The following is a 19,831-nucleotide window of genomic DNA, read 5'->3' on the forward strand; positions in this document are numbered from 1 at the left end:
GCTTTCCGGCAACAGTGCTCTGTGTAGATGTGCTCATTGATGGACAGGGTTATATGCCTATCTTTTTATCAGCTACAAGGAACTGTCCATATTCCAAACCTACACTAGAAATGCTCTTCACATTTTTCTCTACTGCACATGCTGAGCTCGGTTTCATCAACTTCGCCACCAACTTTTACCCTTCCTCTATTTTACTTAGTCCACACCTGACACCTCTTTCAGCTTTCTTGATCTCTTTGTATCCATCTCTGGAGGGAGACTATCTACTGAGATCGTTTAGAAACCCACAGATTCTCACAGTTATAAACACAAGAAATTCCGCAGACTCTAGAAATGCAGAGTAATACATACAAAATGCTGGAGGAACTCAGGTCAGGCAGCATCTATAGAAAGAAATGAAGAGTCAATGTTTTGGGCTGAGACCCTTCACTAAGACTGGAAAGGAAAGGGGAATAAGTCAGAATAAGAAGGTGGGAGGAGGGGAAGGAGTACAAGCTGGAAAGTGATAAGTGAACGTAGATGAGGGAAAGATAGATGGGTGAGGGGAGGGGAAGAAGTGGGAAGCTGTGACGAGATACTTTGAAAAGGTAAAAGACTAGAAAAGATGGAATCTGATAGGAGAGGAGAGTGGACAATGGGAGAAACAGGAGGAAGGGCACCAGAGAGGTGTGATAGGTAGATGAAAAGAGAAGGAATAAGAGGGATGCCAGAATAGGGAATAGAAAAGAAGAGGGGGAGGAGAAAGAAATTACTACGGTAATTTTTAATCTTATAATATTACTTATTATTATTTTATAGTATATACTGTAGTATATAAAATAAATTATAGCACATTAATATACTATAATAGTATAATATCATCTAATTTAAAATACTGCAACTCTTACCAATTTTTATGGGGACACCACAGAAGCACGGATGCATAACATCTGTATGACATCTGTTCTGCATGTAATTGCAAGAAACTACAGAGGGTTATGGACACAGCTCAGAGCATCACAGGAACAGCCTCCTGTCTACGGATTCTGTCTATACTTCTTGCTGCCTCAGTGAATCAGCCAGCATAATCAAAGACCCCACCACCCTGGACACTCTCTCTTCTCTGCCTCTCCTCATCATGCATAAGATTCAAATGCCTGCAGCCCGTAGGGCACACCACCAGAATCAAGGACAGTTTCTATCCCACTGCTGTCAGGTTCTTGAACAGGCTTCTTATATGATAAGATGGGCACTTGGCCTCTCAATACAGGTGGCCCCCATTTTCCGAACATTCGCTTCACGACACCTCGCTGTTACGAAAGACCTACATTAGTTACCCGTTTTCACTAACAGAAGGTGTTTTCACTGTTACGAAAAAAGACAGCACGAGCCCGAGCAGCCAAGCTCCTCCCCCAGAACTGCATTTTAGCTGCGGCAGCCGGCATTGCTTAAACACGTGCCTTACCTCAATTTATTTTGTGCATCCATTAGCAAGATGAGTTCTAAGGTATCAGAAAAGCCTAAAAGAGCTCGTAAAGGTGTTACACTTAGCGTAAAACTGGACATAATTAAGCGTTTCGATCGTGGTGAATGAAGTAAGGACATTGTCTGCGTATTGAACTTGCCTGCGTCCACCATTCGCACTATTTATACGTAGAGAGAAATGGCGTTTTGTTATTCGTATAAGCAAGTGTTTAACTGTGACAAAACTGCAATTTATTGGAAAAAATTACCAAGCAAGACATTTATTTCAATAGAAAAAAAGCAGGCTAAGGGATACAAGGCATCGAAGGACAGGTTTACCCTAATGCCTATTATTAACACCACTAGTGATGCTGTCCTTAAGCCTCTACTAGTGTACCATTCAGAAAATCTGAGGGCACTTAAAGGCGTTGATAAGAAAACACTTCCCGTTGTGTTCCGTTCACATCCAAGTGGTTGGAATACCCAAATACTTTTTTCTGAGTACATAAGTGGATACGTTAGTCCTTTTGTTGAAAAATAATGTAGAGAAAATAACCTCGATAATACATGTCTTGTGATTGTTGATAATTGTGCTGCTCATCCACCTGGCATTACCGAGTATGGCGATAACATTTGTGTTGCGTTCTTACTGCCGAATATGACATCGTTGCTGCAGCTGTGTGACCAAGGCCTAATAGCCACAATTAAGGCTTACTATACAGAAAATGTGATGTGTTTTATTGTAAGTACCATTGACGGAGAGGGCAACTCCGAAGCTTCTTTGCGAGAGATCTGGAAAGAATACAATATAAAATTGGCAATCGCCAACACTGGAGAGGCTCTCGATAGGCTAACAGTCTCGATGAGGAATGGTGTTTGGAGGAAACTGTGTCCTGAAGCAGTGAACAATTCTAAAGGCTTCCAACCATCAACAATATGGCAATAGTGAGTTTGGTTACTATACATACATTATTTCTACTTTATATAGGCTGTGCATTTTTATGTGTTATTTGGTATGATTTGGCAGCTTCACAGCTTAAAGGTTACTGGAGCGAGTGCTTCTGCCGAGAGCGCTTGCGTCGAGAGTGCTGCCATGAGATTTTCGCTACGCTAGACAGTTATTTTAGGTTTTGTGTGTTATTTGGCATGATTTTGTAGGGTATTTTTTGGGTCTGGGAATACTCAAAAAATTTTCCCATATTAATAAATGGTAATTCCTCATTCACTTTACGACATTCCCGCTTACAAACCGTTTCATAGGAACGCTTTACCTTCAGATAGCGGGGGAAACCTGTATATCTTGTTATGATCTTGCACTTTATCAATTACTTGCATTGTTATTGATTTACCTTATTCTAGCTCAATACACCGCATATTTTTTGACCCATGTACACTGTAATGACAAATCACTGCCAGGAAATCATCAGTAGAACTGGGTAGTAGGTTTGGGACAATGTATTTTGTGGGGAAAGTCTTGAAACTTACCGGCACTGTAGAGAAAAATGCGAAATGTCTCACCTACAGTAATTATAATATATTGCAATACTTTGCCACTTGAGCTTCGAAGTATCAGACTATAGTGAACAGAGTAACAGTACATCAGAAATAGTTAAAAAATCACAGTGAACAAATTATAATGTGGCACAAGATAAACCCCTGATTGTTTTACATTTTAACATTAGATTTGACTTAGCACACTTTGTTAAATTGGCTTATAAATTGACAAAAAATGTGAAATAAAATTTCTTCTGACATTAGAATCCAAGAACTACAGAAGTTAATCATTTGCTTCGGATGAGCAAGGACAAAGAGTGATGTGTGAAATATACAAGCAACTTGCAGTAAATAAGCAATGGAACCAATTTTTTTTTTAAATCAACAAAGACAAGCAGTCCTACAATAAATAAAAGATGTAATCTATTGAAAGAATGAATAGTCTGGATAAGAGCAATTCACACCAACAACTTTGCAAATTAGTTTGTTAACCACGATCACAGTCAGGAAAACCACATGTGAAGATTAACTTCAAATTTTAATTTGCCCAACAGTGCAGCCAGTTGAAAAAGCAAAAAGAGAGAGTTACAATCGTGAAGGATGTCCAACACAGTCCAATTAGTATTGATCAGTTTATCACATCAACTAAGGAAATAGCTTAACAGACCAAGACTACATCTCCACTAACTCATTTTCTCTACAACAGCTCCATAGAAGCTGTCTGAAAATATGAAGGAAAAGCGATAATTCAAAAACAAATTATCAACCTGGTACATGGTCTCTTACTGCCATGACAAAACATATGGTAGAAATTCTGTAAGGCATGTTGCTTTGAACACAGCATGTGTTCTTAACATTAAGTCAATGAAGATTTCCACTGAACTTCCCTTGTTTGGGGGAATGGGTCAATTTTAATTCAAACCAGTTTCAAAGAACTACTTGAAATGATTGACATTTGTTAAGCAAAAAAGAATCAGGTACAAATATTGAGAACACCTGCAGTTGTAGGCTTATATTTCAGATTAGCAACATTAATGTGCCTACTGCATTCAATAATCCAGGTCTGCTGACACAGGGTAGTGCAGCTGGATTCCTTGTAAAAGAGACTATCCACGAATTTGACAACCAGGAGATCCCAGTGAATCCCTGATTCGATGGCAAGTTCAGTATCACAAGAGAGGCCTGTGCTGAATTAATGGAAACCCCTTCAGAACTTACATAATGTTCCCTTCCCATTTTCCTGTCTTTCAACAAAAATTGTTAAGTACCATCAGTTAGATGAGTAATTGCAAGTGGGCCATTTGAAGATTTGGTGACTGGCAAAACAATTAACCAATGCACTATTCTCTGTTTGATGGTGAAGTTTATATTAACTCAGTAAATAACAAAAATGGATCCTAAATAAGGAGAATGTAAGGAATGTGATAACCATGCCACGATAATTTCATTTAATTTTAGGTTTTCTTTGAACTGTTATATACAGATTTCACCCACACACAGATTTTTTCTTGTTTTGATCCACAACTTTAGATCTGCTTTGAGGAGGTGAATGTTTCAAAATTTGTACAACCTCACCAGGAATTTTTCTGTCAAAGCAGAACCTTTAGGATTCATTAATTTCATGAAATTTTTTTGATAATGACTCACATTAATAACATGCTTGCACTAAACAACTATTTAATAACAATGTCTCATAATAATTCAATCAACAGTTAATTAACTCATGTCTAGTGATGAAGGAATGCCTGTCAAGTTTTATCTATGATCTTTCAATTATGACCAGTCTGAACAGATCTTGGTTTAACTTCTTAATCAATAATGTTGTACATGCTCCACTGGAGTGTTATTCATTATCTTCTGTTGCTTTTAATTAATTAAACAGCTGGAAGTTTATGCACATTTTCTTGGTTTCTTCTGTTTTTAATTATTTGTACATGGTCACTTTTTCAATGTATTACTGCCACCTGCAGGATGCCACTTTCAAATTTGTTTTCCATTTTATAGCAGCAGACTTGATCCCTCAACCTTACTACACAAACCACTTCCGTGCATCACATGGAAATTATAAGAGCATATATTTGTGCTTATTATCTTATTGGCATGTTATTCCTACTAAATTATCTTAAATTATTCAAAATTTAGAGTAGACCCAGTAGTAGCTGGGTTATAGTTAATCTGATTTTTTCAATTTATATACAACACATATAGTTGCAATGTTTTATCGAACACATTCAACAGATCTGACAGATAAATGCAATTTTATTTTCATTATTGTTCGATTTTATGTATATTTACTAAACTGATAGAACATATAAAAAATGCAAACTATTAATGACAAGGTTACAGCTAATAATTTAAGTCTCTGTCGCTACATCTGGGAGAGTTTGACAACAACCGCGCCCTTGAACATTCAGTGATTACATTTGTGCAACTATAATATTAAGCTGACAATAAGGTAGAATACTGAAATGTTCCAAGTGGTCACAATATTACCATAAACATGTTTACGGTCGAAGTGAGATGTAGGAGATAATACTGGAAATAGCTACTTGTGTTTTAAAAGTTGGTTGTTAACACAAACGTTTCAATGTACATGAGATAAATAAATAAATCTGCATTAAACCAAAAACTTTGAGCAAAATTTATTTAACTAACGGGCAGACTATTATTTAGATGGGGAGAGAATTTAAAATGCAGAGATGCAAAGGAGTCCTTGTGCAAGATACCCTAAAGGTTAACCTCCAGGTTGAGTCAGTGGTGAAGGCGGCGAATACAATGTTGGCATTCATTTGTAGAATATAAGAGCAGGGATGTGATGTTGAGGCTCTATAAGGTACTCATGAGACCACACTTGGAGTAATGTGTGCAGTTTTGGACTCCTTATTTTAGAAAGGATATACTGACATTGGAGAGGGTTCAAAGAAGATTCACAAGAATGATTCCAGAATGAAAGGGTTACCGTATGAGGAACGTCTGGCAACTCTTGGGCTGTATTCCCTGCAGTTCACGAGAATGAGGGGGGATCTCATAGAAACATTCAGAATGTTAGAAGGCCTGAACAGATGATATATGGCAAAGTTATTTCCCATGGTAGGGGTGTGTAGGACCAGAGGGCACGACTTCAGGATTGAAGGATGTCCTTTTAGAACTGGGATGTGGAGGAATTACTTTAATCACAGGGTGGTAAATCTGTGGAATCTGTTGCCATGAGCGGCCGTGGAGGCCAAGCCATTGGGTATATTTAAAGCAGAGATAGATAGGTTCTTGATTAGCCAGGGCATCAAAGGATATGGAGTGAAAGCAGGGGAGTGGGGATGACTAGAAGAATTGAATCAGCCTATGATTGAATGGTGGAGCAGATTCAATGGGCCAAATGGCCTACTTCTGCTCCTACATCTTATGGTCTAACAACAGATATGAATTAGCATAAAAAGGGAGAGAATAATGAGGCAAATTCCAGTCAGCAATGTCAAACTGAGTTAAATTACCTTTCCTTGGATCCATTCTTACCCCACAAGTCAATCTGATAGTCTTCAATATTTTAAGATCAAAATCATTGCCTTGGCCTTCCAACATAAACTCCATTTCCTCTTAACTAATTCTATTTTATTTTCTGACCACCATCTCAGAATGAAACAAATTATTTGCAATCAGAACACTTGCATGAATTTATGGTCCCTTTCATAATAGAAATTGCAGACTGAAGGCGGGCCACCTCCAACGTCACCACAGTATATGTACTGCTGGAACCTTTCACCATGTTTCTATATTCTACAGACAAGAGTTTTCCTGTGCACTTTTTGCCAGTTGCTCCATTTTTCACTGTACATAAAATGAGAAACTCATGCAAAACCTACTGTCAAAATCCTGAATGAAAATAGGTCTCCCTCATGCCTTTCTTTTGTGCTCACTGACCTACATCAGCTTCTGATTTGTCAAAACCATCCTCAAATTATTTTCAGGTATAAAAACATTCAAATATCCAGGAAGCTCAAAAAGGAAAAAAAGAAAATGCAACAAGTGGTGGGACGATAGGAAAAACAATAGGTCGTTGGAGTGTATAGTAAAAGTAACAGAACAGATGGACAAGATGCAAAGGAAATTGGCTGAGGCATAGAATAACAAGAACAGAAAGGTTGCATTCAAACTGTATAAAACTTCAGCTCGTCTTTTATGCATTGTTCCAATTATCACAGGGAATAAAAGATTCATGATGTTGATGGTAAACCAGAATTATAAGTATGAGGAAAGAATGATTAGTTTGGGACTTTCTGTAACATAAAGGCTGAATTAGATTTTTGATTAAAATCACTAGAGGGCAAGGTAGTGGATAGGGAGCACTTATTTACATTGATAAGAAGGTCAATAACCAGAAAAGGCTCATAGTAATGAAATCAAGGATTAGAAGAGAGATCAAATATCAAGAGAGTGTGCGTGGGGGGAGGGGGCAATGAATTCATAGAGTAAAAGATTTAGAAACCTTGAATTAAGATGAAGTGGGATCATCTGGAACATTGTGGGAAGGAGGTTAGAAAGGCTTTCTGCTAATGTGGAAATGATGTGCTAAATTGATTGCTTCTGTGCTTGAAATCTATGACATCATGGTGCTATGTAGGTTGATATATGAGCAAACATTTAATTCAGTGTGTTGTATGCCTTCTGAATAAACCACTAGAGTCTGTTAAAAAGGATTATATCATTTAAAGTAAATAAAGCAGCCCTTTAACCTCATTTTGCTATTAACTTGGATTTCCAATAAACTGTTTCTATGCTCTTTAATCCTCAGCTTTCCTTTGATCTCATGCATGCGTAAATTTATTGATTTCAGAACTGAAACAATTTACTGCTTGCTGTAACAATGTCTATCCTTCCACTAACCTTCCAAAGAAATATACCCTCGCTGCCTTGATAAGGCAGCAAACATAATCAAAGACCCCACCAGCCCAGATGTGTGCCCTTCTCCATCATTTTAGGCTGAAGGTACAAAAGTCAGAAAGGACGTACCATCAGGCTCGAGGACAGTTTCTAAGCTGCTCTTAAAAAACTTGGTCTGGACTTCCACCTGCAGCTCAATGGAGTAATACATAAATTTTGTGGCTGCCTTTAATTCCTCCTTTTCCCCAGTTTAAACCTTGAATTTTTAACTTTTATTTCTCGGATCTTAGAGGGGAATAGTTGTCATTATGTCACATCCTTTAAGAAATGGAAAGCAACTCTTTGAATCCAGCAATGGAAAGGGAAAAACTCCAAGAGAAAAATCAGAAGATATGCCTGTCTGGGCTGAGCGTTTGGAACGTGTGTTGATGGCTCTCGACAACAAAATAGACAATAACACTTCTGAGTTGAAGTCGTTCGGACAGAGTTTTCAGACCGTACAGGAAAATATTATTTCCTTGAATACTGAGTTTAAAGAATTGAAACGTCAGATTGTGGATATTTCAACCCGCTTGGAACAGGGTCAACGGAAAATTGTCCATTTAGAGGCGAAATCTTGTCGGAATAACACCTGAATTGTTGGACTGTAGGAAGGTTCTGAGAGTGGGAGTTTATTGGACTAATTTGTTTCAATCTCCGTTTCCAGATATTCTACCTCAGCCTCCCAATATTGAAAGAGCTCAGAGAATTTTCACTTTGAACTCTCAGATATCAGGTACAGCACAGCCAATTCTGGTCAATTTTCTTCGCTTTAAAGTTAAAGACCAAATTATAAAATGTGCAAAGAAACAGTGAGTTTCTAAATTTAAGGGTTCTGAGATTCGTTTTACGAAGACTATCCACGGGAAGTTATGGAACAACAGATCAAATTTGTTCCAGCTATGAAGATAGCCCATGCAAAGGGATTATTTGCATCGCTCCGCTACCCTGCCTGATTAAAATTATCTCCTAAAGATTCTACTCCACGTGTTTTTTTGGACCCCCAAGTGGCATTGGACTATGTTAATTCTATCTTGGAGGTAACTGACGTGTGAAGGATATTAGGTTTGCTGAACAATTATCTGAAAGAAAACAGGCTTTGAAGATTTGATCGATGGACTATTTAAAGAAGAGGTGAACTTCTTGGTTTGACTAATGAATGACTTTTCTGAAGTCTGTTTGGTATACGGAGTGAATTAACACAGCGGACAGATTGTTAACTGGTTTCATTATCTGCTTCTTTCTTCCTTTTCTTTCATTAGTTAAGTGATAGATTTTATAGTTTATATAGACTTTTTCTTATATAGTGAGGAGTGTTTAGTAATAGATAATTAGCTTTAGTCTTTTTGTTAAAATCGGGTAGCAAGTCAAAGGGATAATGGCGCCGATTTTCCCTTGTTAGAGATTATATTGTTTAGGTCTAATAGTATTGCTTTGACGTCTCTGGTGACTGTTTTTGCATTCCCTAGTTTATTTTCAATTATTAAATATAAACATCTTTTCTTCTCTGCTGGGCTTTCTTATCTTAGGGCCATGTGTTTTCTTTGTAAAGGGGAGGGAGGAATGGAGAGAAAAAACTTTTAAATCACTATTTAAATTGAGCGGCACGCGGAGTTCTGGTTCTTTTTTCTTTCTCTGGGGATGCATTCTGGCTTTTTCTCTCTTTCTGCCGGATTTCTACCTTTTGGGATGGTGGGAGGATTGGGGGTATTTTTGTATTTTGGGGTTTATCACGGGATTTTTTTTTCAGTTTTTTTTACATACATCCTGTATTTTTTCCCCATTATGGAGTTCCAGAGCATGCATGTTTTCTATATGGTTATACTTATCACCGCCATCTTTGATTAGCTCGCGATGATATGCGTGTATTTTCGTGTTAAAAACAATATTCTATGGTAGTTAAACAGATAAACGTTATTAGTTGGAACGTACGTGGCTGGAATCACCCTACTAAGTGAAAGAAGACCTTTAAAATTATTAATCGATTCCAGCCCGATATAATTTTTGTTCAAGAAATGCATATCAGAACGGGCGATCAAAATAGATTTTTTAAAACGTGAAAGGGCCTTCAATGGCCTGAAATGGTTCTCTCAGCTGATGTTATGTCTGAATTTTTGATCCTTGATTTGACTTTGAGAAAAGGTGGGGCTCTTTTGCCTGCTACTATCATTTGATGAGTTAATTAGATGGTCCTCTTCTGATTCTTAGGTAAATGGATTTGGTTGGCGGATTGATGTCTTTATTTTATGGAAGCTTGTATGGCGTATAGCTCCGGGTTAGTGCTCCAAATGTTTTTTTTTCTTTTTTTTTTTGTTAGGGGTTTTTTTGTTTTAGTTAGTAGGGGTTCTTTTTCTTTCTTTCTTTTTTCCAAAAAAATAACTTTAACATTTTGTTTTTTCTTATTATTATTGATATATTGTTTAACTTGGTTGATAGTTTAACTCTTATTGTACATATTGATATGTTGATTTGATTATTTCAATGTATTTTTTGTTGTTGATTTTCAGTAATAATTAATAAAAAGATTTAAAAGAAAAAAGAGAACAAACTTGGAAATGGTCCACTAGTACAATAAGGTGGACTCTTGACCTCACAATCTTGTTGTTTTGGCCTTGTCTGTCTGTACTGCACTTACTCTGTAAGTGTACCACTTTATTCTGCATTGTTATTATTTTCCCTTGTACTATCTCAATGCTCTGTTGAAATGAAGTGCTCTGTATGGACGGTATGCAAAAGATTTTCTCTAAGCCTCGGTACGTGTGACAATAATAAACCAATTCCAATGCCTAACCTTTTGCAAATACTATTTCTCTAATTTCATGATGGCTTAGACTCCTCCAGATACGGAAAAATATAATTCCTACTTGCCATAGTGTAAATTCTAAACTGAAGTCAAATGACACCCTTTTATGTACTTTTATTAAGTACTATCTCTCCTTAATGTCACCCTAAAAACTCTGGAAACATTTATTGATCAGTAATGCCCACCTTCAATGGTCCTAACATGTCTAGAAACATATAGCACTCCAAACTGTGGTCCACCCCACAATTTGTCATAGCTTTAGCAAAAACATTTTTTTTTAAATCTTTATTTGCTAGCCCTGTAGTTATAGATCAAGGAGCTGTTGTCTGAGGTAACTTGCACATATAAGAGTTGCATTTAGTACATCACTAATTATCTCAGTAAGGGTGTAAAGTTGATCCATTTGATCAATGGCCAGATCAGTAAAAGGTAGAAATAATGTGTCTAAGTGTCTGACTTTATAATAACTTGTGAATTCATAATTACCACCAAACAATTTCTCAGGGATGAAAAAAAGAATTCTAGAATTCCTCATACTGGAGGTTGATAAAAATATATTCTTGAAGGATCTCAGCCCAAAATGTCAACTGTTCATTCATTTCCACAGTTGCGGCCTGATCTGCTGAATCCCTCCAGCATTGTGTGTGTGTTGCTTTGGATTTCCAGCATCTGTAGATTTTCTTGTGCTTATTTAAAAGTTGTCACCTTTGACCTCAGCTCTATCAATCCTAACTTCCTTCTATTTCTTTAATTATCTTTCATACAACTCTTTACTATTTTATTTTTCGGGCAGGTGGGGTTTGTCGGCTTTGGAAGCTGCTCGCCTAGAAGGAAAACTGATTTTAAACCTCCGCTGCCTTGCGGCCATACCCAGCCATGGGAAAGGCTTCGGGAATAAACCCCAAGGAAGAAATCCGGAGCTGGGGTCCCTAAGGCAGTTTGATATTGTTTACAACTTCACTCTGGCAACCTCTGCAACGATACTAATGCCAAGCTGGATCGTGTTTGCCCTTCCCTTGGACTACATCAGTGATGGGGAGAGAGGGTACCCACTGCATGGGCAACAGCTGGTTCTTCAAATCTTCCCACATAGGCTTGCACCCTGGTGTGGACACAGTCCATCACAGGCACAAACCCATGATCCCTTGGGATCGACAGCTGAATATGAATTCCTGATTTAGAGATTGTTTATCTTAGTCACCAGTACCAACACCAATCATCTCCAAGCTACCTACACGTGCAATTGGAGTAGATGCACTATGTAATTTTTTACTGTGTCTACCACAGCCTAGATGAAGGAATAGTTTATTTATAATTTTTTTTTCAATTCACTGCTCATGATACAGTCTTCCCTACACTGGGAAATCAAACATAGAGTTACCAAGAATAGGAGCAGTTACTTAAAACTGGGATCCATAGGAATTTCCTTGTGGAGGGTAGTGAACCTCTACAATTCTGTGCCCCAAAAGGTTCTGGAGGGTGGATCATTAGAAATAATTAAAGTGGAAGTAGATACACTTCGAAAAACTGGGGAACTGAGGGTTATGAGGAACTGGCACTGAAGAAAATTTGAGGTCAGGTATAGATCAGCTATGAACATAAGAACGTATGGCTAGGTGGTCTACACCTGTTCTTAATTTCCATTTATGCTACATGTATTATTTGAGGCTTTCAATCAATTGATATTTTAAATCCCCAGCACATTTCCACTCTTCCATTCTATGGGATTCCAGTAAAGCTCCATACAGGCTCAGTGATCAGCATCTTGCCTATCATTTAGGCACATTACACATTTTTTCGCTCAACAAAGACTTTCAACAGTTTCAGACAACAATCCTGAATTTAAATTGAGTGTCAGGGAGCAGAAGAGGGTGTAGCTGCTATTACTAAGGAGAAGGTGCTCAGGAAGCTGAAAGGACCAAAGAGCCTGGACCAGATGGACTACAACCAAGGGTTCTGAAAGAGGTAGTTCAGGAGAGTGAGAAGGCATTAGTAGTGATTTTTCAAGAATCACTAGATTCTGGAATAGTTCTGGAGGTCAGGAAAATTGCAAATGTCACTCCACTCCTTAAAAAGGGAGGGAGGCAAAAGAAAGGAAATTAAAGGCCAGCCGTAGTTGGTGGCATGTTTAAAGATAAGGTTTCTGGGTACTTGGAGGCACATGGTAAAACAGGCTAAAGTCATCATGGTTTCCTTACAAACCTGTTGGAATTCTTTGAGGAAGCAACAGGCAAGATAGACAAAGGAGAGCCAGTGGATGTTGTTTACTTGATTTTCAGAAGGCCTTTGACAAGGTGAAGATAAGAGCTCATAGTATTACAGGAAAGACACCAGAATGGATAGAAGACTAGCTGACCGGCAGGAGGCAAAGAGTGGGCATAGAGGTGGCCTATTCTGGTTGGCTGCCAGTGACTAGTAGTGTTTCACAGGGGTCCATGCTGGGACCAATTCTTTTTACCTTATTTCTCAATGATTTGGATGATGGAATTGATGGTTTTGTGGCTATGTTTATGGCTGATGTGAGAATAGGTGGAGGGATAGGTAGTGTGGAGGAAGCAGGAAGTCTGCAGAAAGACTTTGACTGATTAGCAGAATGGGCAAAGAAATGACAGATGGAATATAGTGAAGGGAAGTGCATGGTCGTGCACTTGGTAGAAGGAAGAAAGGCATGGACTATTTTCTAAAAGGGATGAAAATTTTGAAAACAGAGGTGAAAGGGACTTGGGAGTCTTCATGCAGGGTTTCCTAAAGATTAATTTGCAGGCTGTGTCATTGGTAAGGAAGCCAAATGCAATATGAACATTCATAATAATATTAATAATAATAATAATTTATTGATACAGAGTGGGAAATTATTTCCTTACAGCAGCAATATTTAAAAACACACTTGGCAGTGTGCAGACTTAACTAATATCATACAAAATAATAATATACAGTAATAGTGTACCAATGTGCAATAATAATGTACAAAATAATAAAACAGACTATTGTACAATGATGTGTATTCTCCTGTTGCACAGAGATGAACTGTTGTATATGCTTATTGCATTTGGTAGGAAAGATTTTCTGTAATGATCCTTGTGACAGCAGAGCTGAATGAGTCTGTCTGAAAGGGTGCTCTGCTGCTTATTCAATAGGTCATGGAGAGGATTGCCAGATTGTCCATAATGGAGAACAGATTGTTTAGTGACCTCCTCTGCACCATTAACTCAAAAGAGTCCAGCTTGTAGTCAAGCACGGTTTCAGCCTTTTTGATGAGTTTATTTTGACTTTTTGCATCACCAGCACCAATAGTGCTTCCCCAACATAAAGCAGCAAGAAGACTGCACTGGCTACAACAGACTGGCAAAAGATCTCCAACATCCCGCTGCACACATTGAAGAATCTCAGCTTCTTTTAGAAAATAGAGTCTGCTCATCCCCTTCTTGTAAACAGCCATGGTGTTGGTTTTCCAGTCAAGTTTGTTGTCGAGGTGAACACCCAAGTTTTTGCACTCCTCCACCACCACAACTTCTTCTCTCAGAATGTATACAGGACTCATCACAGTTTTCTTCCTCCTAAAATCAATCACCATCTCCCTGGTTTTCGCCACATTCAGCAGCAGGTGACTCCTCCCGCATCACTCCACAAACTTGTCCACCAGTCCTCTGTATCCTGACTCCTGCCCAACTCTGACACAACCAGCCACCACAGAGTCATCAGAGAACTTCTGCAAGTGGCAAGACTGCGAGTTGTACTATAAGTCTGAGGTGTACAGTGTGAACAGAAATGGAGACAGGATAGTCCCTTGTTGGGCTCCAGTGCCACTCATTACCAGCTCAAAGAACTGCCCAGACGTACAAACTGGGGTCTATCTGTCAGGTAGTCAGTAATCTAGGAGATTACAAATGCACTAGCATTTGTCTATGCCAATACTTTGCAGCTTCTCACTCAGAAGAAGTGGCTGGATTGTACTGAAGGCACTAGAGAAATCAAAAAATTAGATTCTCACAGTGCCACCAGCATCATCCGGGTGGGAGTGAGCTCCCTGTAACAGGTAGATGATGACATCATCCACTTCCACGAGGTTGGTAGGCAAACTGTAGAGGGTCCAATGAAGATCTCACCTGCAGCCCAAGTTAAGTCAGGACCAGCCTCTCCAGCATCTTCATCACATGAGATGTGATGCAATTGGTCTGTAATCATTAATGTAGTCATTTCAAAAAGAATAGAATTTAAAAGCAAGGATGTAATGCTGAGGCTTTATAAGGCATTTATCAGACCGCACTTGGGGTATTCGCAACAGTCTTGATCCCCTTATCTAAGAAAGGATGTGCTGGCATTGGAGGGGATCCAGAGGAGGTTCACGAGAATGATTCTGTAAATGAAATGATTAATGTATGAGGAGCGTTTGATGGCTCTGGGTCTGTATTCGGTGGAGTTTGGAAGAACGAGGGGGATCTCATTGAAATCTATCTAAGTTCAAAGTAAAATTTATGATCAGAGTACATACACGTCACCACATAGAACCCCGAGATTCTTTTACTGCGGGCATACTGGGCAAATCTGTAAAACAGTAACTGATCAATGGACAACAAATTGTGCAAATGCAAATATCAATAAATAGAAATAAATAGAAAGTGTGGGAACACCAAAAGTAAAATGAGTGTATTATCCCCTTTTGATGGTTGATGGGTAGTAACTGTTCTTGAACCTGGTGTGCAAGTCCTGAAGCACCTGTACCTTCCACCTGATGGCAGCAATGAGAAAAGAGCATGGCCTGAGTGGTGAAGATCTTTAATAATGGATGCTGCTTTTCTACGGCAACATTTATGTAAATGTACTCAGTGGTTGGGAGGGCTGTACTTGTGATAAACTGGGCTGAATCCACCACCTTTTGTCAGATTTTCCACTCAATGACATTGCTGATCCAATACCAGGTTGTAATGCAGCCAGTCAGCACACTCTCCACCACACATCTATAAAAGTTTGCAAGGTCTTTGAAAACATGCTGAATCTCTGCAGACCCCTGAGGAAGTAGAAGCACTGCTGTGCTTTTTTTGCAGATTATATTCATATGATGGGTCCAGGACAGGTCCTTTAAGATAGTGACAACCAGGGATTTAAAGGTACTGTCTCTCGCCACCTCTGATCCTCCGATGAGCAAAACCACAGACCATAAGACACAGGAGCAGAATTAGGCTATCTAGCCCATCAAGTCTGCTCTGCCATTCAATCACAGCTGATCTTTTTCTTCTCTCTCCTCAACCCCAGTTCCTGGCCTTCTCCTCATAACCTTTGATGCCATGTTCAATGAAGAATCTATCAATCTCTGCATTCAATACACCCAGTGACCTGGCCTACAGAGCTGCATGTGGCAACAAATTCCACAAATTCACCACCCTTTGGCTAAAGAAATTTCTCTGCATCTCTGTTTTGAAAGGGTGCCCCTCTATCCTGAGGCTGTGCCCTCTCGTCCTAGGCTCTCCCACCATGGGAAACATCCTTTCCACATCTACTCTGTCTAGGACTTTCAACATTCAAAAGGTTTCAATGAGATCGCCCCTCATCCTTCTGAATTCCAGCGAGTACAGACCCTGAGGCATCAAATGTTTCTCGTTTGATAACCCTTTCATTCCTGGAATCATCCTTGTGAACCTCCTCTGGACCCTCTCCAATGCCAGCGCATCTTTTCTAAGATGAGGGGCCCAAAACTGTTCACAATACTCAAGGAGAAGCCTCACCAGTGCCTTATAAAGCCTCAGCATCACATCCCTGCTCTTGTATTCTAGACCTCTTGAAATGAATGCGAACATGGCATTTGCCATCCTCACCACCGACTCAACCTGCAAGTACTGGCTCATGGACCTCTGGTTTCCCTCTCCTGAAGTCTACAATCAGTTTCTTGGTCTGACTGACATTGAGTGAAAGGTTGTAATTATTACACCACTCAGCCAAATTTTCAATCACCTTCCTGCATACTAATTAATTGCCACCTTTGATACAGCCCCTAACAGTAGTGTTATCAGTAGACCTGTATATGGTGTTGGAGCTGTACTTAGCTACACAGGCATGGGTGTAAAGCCGGTAGAGGAGGTGACTAAGCACACATCCCTATGGTGCAGCTGTGCTGATGGACATTGTGGAGGCGTGAGGGAGTCTTGGAGCAGATGAATAGAAAGAAATCAGTTTAGAACAGAAATGATGATGAATTCCTTTAGCCAGAAGATAGTGAATCTATGGAATTCATTGCTGCAGATAGCTGTGGAGGCCAAGTTGTTGAGTATATTTAAAGCAGGGGTTGATAGGTTCTTGTTTGGTAAGAATATCACAGGTTATGGGGAGAAGACAGGAGAATGGGTTTGAGAGGTTAATAAGTTAGCCATAATGGAATGGCAGAGCAAACTAGTATAGTTTTTGTGTTTTTTTCTTACATAGTTCAGTTCAGTGTAGTTTTTGTATTGTTTCATGTAGCACCATGGTCCTGGAAAACATTGTCTCATTTTTACTATGTTCTGTACCAGCAGTTATGGTTGAAATGACAATAAAAGTGACTTGAGTTGACTTGATAAGTCGAATGGCCAAATTCTGCTCCTGTGTTTTATAGTCTTATAATCAGCCCTTTGGTAGCTGGCTTCATTGTTCATGATGAAACCTTATCTGGAGCATTGCCTTCCATGATTATGGATCATCTTTGGAAAAGGAAAAAGCGTTATCCAAATAATGTGACCTCCTGCCTTAGCCACACCCCCAAAATAAATACCAGAAATATTTGTAAACTACTATGAAAACATTAAAAACACTAATACACTGAAAAATGCAAACTCAAAATGTATAGTAAGCCAATCATATTCCTTCCCCTCCAGGTATAGGTTACTGCAGAGGTTATCTCATTCATGCAAAAATTCCTAAGTTGTTGCATTTCCTGGGTAAATGACAACTTTTCCCCACAAAGGCTGGCCAAATCATTTTGCTATTGATGCTTACACCCCTTCCAATTGCAACTTTTTAAACCAATCCCATTACTACACTTTGTCCTTTTAGTCATTTAATTTCTCTTCCCAGGACCCAATCAAATCTCTGCTTTTTTAAAAAACTCTTTTTTTCCCCTACTTGCACTTCCATAGATGCTGTCCACATTGTGAAGTATTTTCAGAAAGCAAAACACCCAGATTTCTAAAAGCATACGGCTTTAGGAAGCTGACTAAAACACTTGTTCAATCTATCTTAGTATTTGATCACTTGCTTCAATGATTAGCAGGATATTACCAAGTAATTGCTTTCAAAGTTTTACGTGCTATTCTATTTCTGTAGAATGTCTGTGACAATAATATTACATTCAAATAACTTACCATCATATTCTGGGAAGTAATCAACCAGGTGAGAATACATAATCTTCTCCTCCAAAAGATCTTTCTTGTTTAAGAAGAGAATTACCGAGGAATTCTGAAACCAGGGATACGTGATAATCGTCCGAAATAGTGCTTTGCTTTCCTCCATTCGATTCTGGAATGAATTACATTGAGACAAAATCAGCAATCAGAAAACAAGTACTGAAAAGTTTATTCCACTAAGTGTAGATTCAAGGCCAATGAAGGAGTGATATAGTTTCTTTTACAACAAATAGGTTAAAACAGGGATCAGAATGCTGCTGATGACCAATTATTGTTATTTTAAGAAATATTGTGGAATACTGGTAGCTTGGGATGGCTATCTGGAAGCTTGGTTAATCATCAAGCTTGGCAAAATGTTTACAGCCGTTTTGGCTCCAATCGAAAAGCCATCTTCCGTGCACAGTTGAGGGTAGAGTCTCCTCAGAATACTGGCTTATATTCTCCTCTGGGGTCCGAATGCATATTGATTAGACACCATGATCTGGTTGGCTGGTGCAAAACACTGTGAACTGTTTCGCAATAGAAGATTCTGATTCACTAGTTTCTGCAGAATTGCTATTCTGACTGAAATATAAAAATATGTATAGATGCAAATATTTATTAATCTGTGTGCAACATATAGATATACAGACAGTCCCCTAAGTTATGACACGGTTCTGTTCTTGAGGAGTATCATAAGTCAGAAATGAAATACAACATGAGGGAGAAGATCACATAAGCAACACTGACAGGAGAGTGAGCAGCCATAGGTAGAGTAGCTAGCAGCCTGCCTCGCTGACTAAGTCAGTGAGCAGGTGAGCAAGGCTGTAACTTGGCTCAACCCAACCCGATTGTTATTGTACTGAGGGAAGAGCAATGGCTGAGGATGTCCACTCCCAGCCCCCTCCATCCCATTCTCTCCTAGTAGAAGAGGCCTGCTATAATAATTGTCAAATTAGGTTACATTTCACTTTCTTATTTTTCTCTTCTGATAAACACTCAACACAAGTGATTCCTGGATAACTATCTGAATTAGTGCAATATGTAAGCTTTAGTTGTATGATACTTAACTCAAGTTTGAAGAACATATTTAGTGTTTCACCATCACAAGCATCATTTTTTTTTACAAGTGGCTGTACTCTTATTTGGTAGCCAGATTGTTTAAAAAACATGGCTTTGCTGGACACAAATCTGATCTTACAATACGACTACCAATCTTGTCATATCTTCTCCATCACAAAGACCAGCTACTTTCACTCTACAACAAAATCTGATCTAGCTTAAGTATTATATACCATTTGGCACACCCAGGCTCAATTATTCAGTTGGACTTGTCCAGATCCAACATTCAAGTGTCAGATTCAACAGACCAAATTCAAATGTATGACTTATCCCACTCATCCAATGTCGTCCCAAACTTTTACCTGAATTGGCTCCAAGTGCCCAGTAAATTATATTCTTACGCTTGTTCTTTTGTCATTCTATCTTCTATGTCGCTCCACAACCTTTCCTAATGCAAAGAAGTATTAACTCTTAGCTCTTCAGAAGTCTGCACAACTGGAGTGTTGTTGCTATGCACAAATGCTGCTGCTCTATCAGAGGAAACAAGGTTAGTTGCCTGGGTGTCACCCTTACACTCTCTCCACAAATATTTCTGCTACACTTTCCTCAATGAAAACCTTTATTTGAAATATATTTTAAGATTCTCATCACTTATACAATGTTTCCACATAGGCCTTCTTTGCGAGCACTTCCCTCAAGGTCTAATTCAAATGAAAGATTGATGAATTAATTATAGTGTGTTAGATTTAATCTTTATTGAAAC

General features: G+C 38.8%; 1 protein-coding gene across 2 annotated transcripts in view; it reads right to left on the reverse strand.

Moving 5' to 3' along the window:
- The window catches only part of LOC134357342 (guanine nucleotide-binding protein G(q) subunit alpha), a 234,883-nt gene that overhangs the window by 9,644 nt on the left and 205,408 nt on the right, over nucleotides 1–19,831 (reverse strand). For both annotated transcript variants that reach the window (XM_063068785.1, XM_063068784.1), the window contains one exon: nucleotides 17,986–18,139. In XM_063068785.1, coding sequence (XP_062924855.1) covers nucleotides 17,986–18,139 — 154 coding nt within the window. The remainder of the gene's footprint in view (nucleotides 1–17,985; nucleotides 18,140–19,831) is intronic.

This window comes from Mobula hypostoma, chromosome 16, assembly GCF_963921235.1.
Source record: "Mobula hypostoma chromosome 16, sMobHyp1.1, whole genome shotgun sequence".
NCBI classification, from domain to species: Eukaryota; Metazoa; Chordata; class Chondrichthyes; order Myliobatiformes; family Myliobatidae; genus Mobula; species Mobula hypostoma.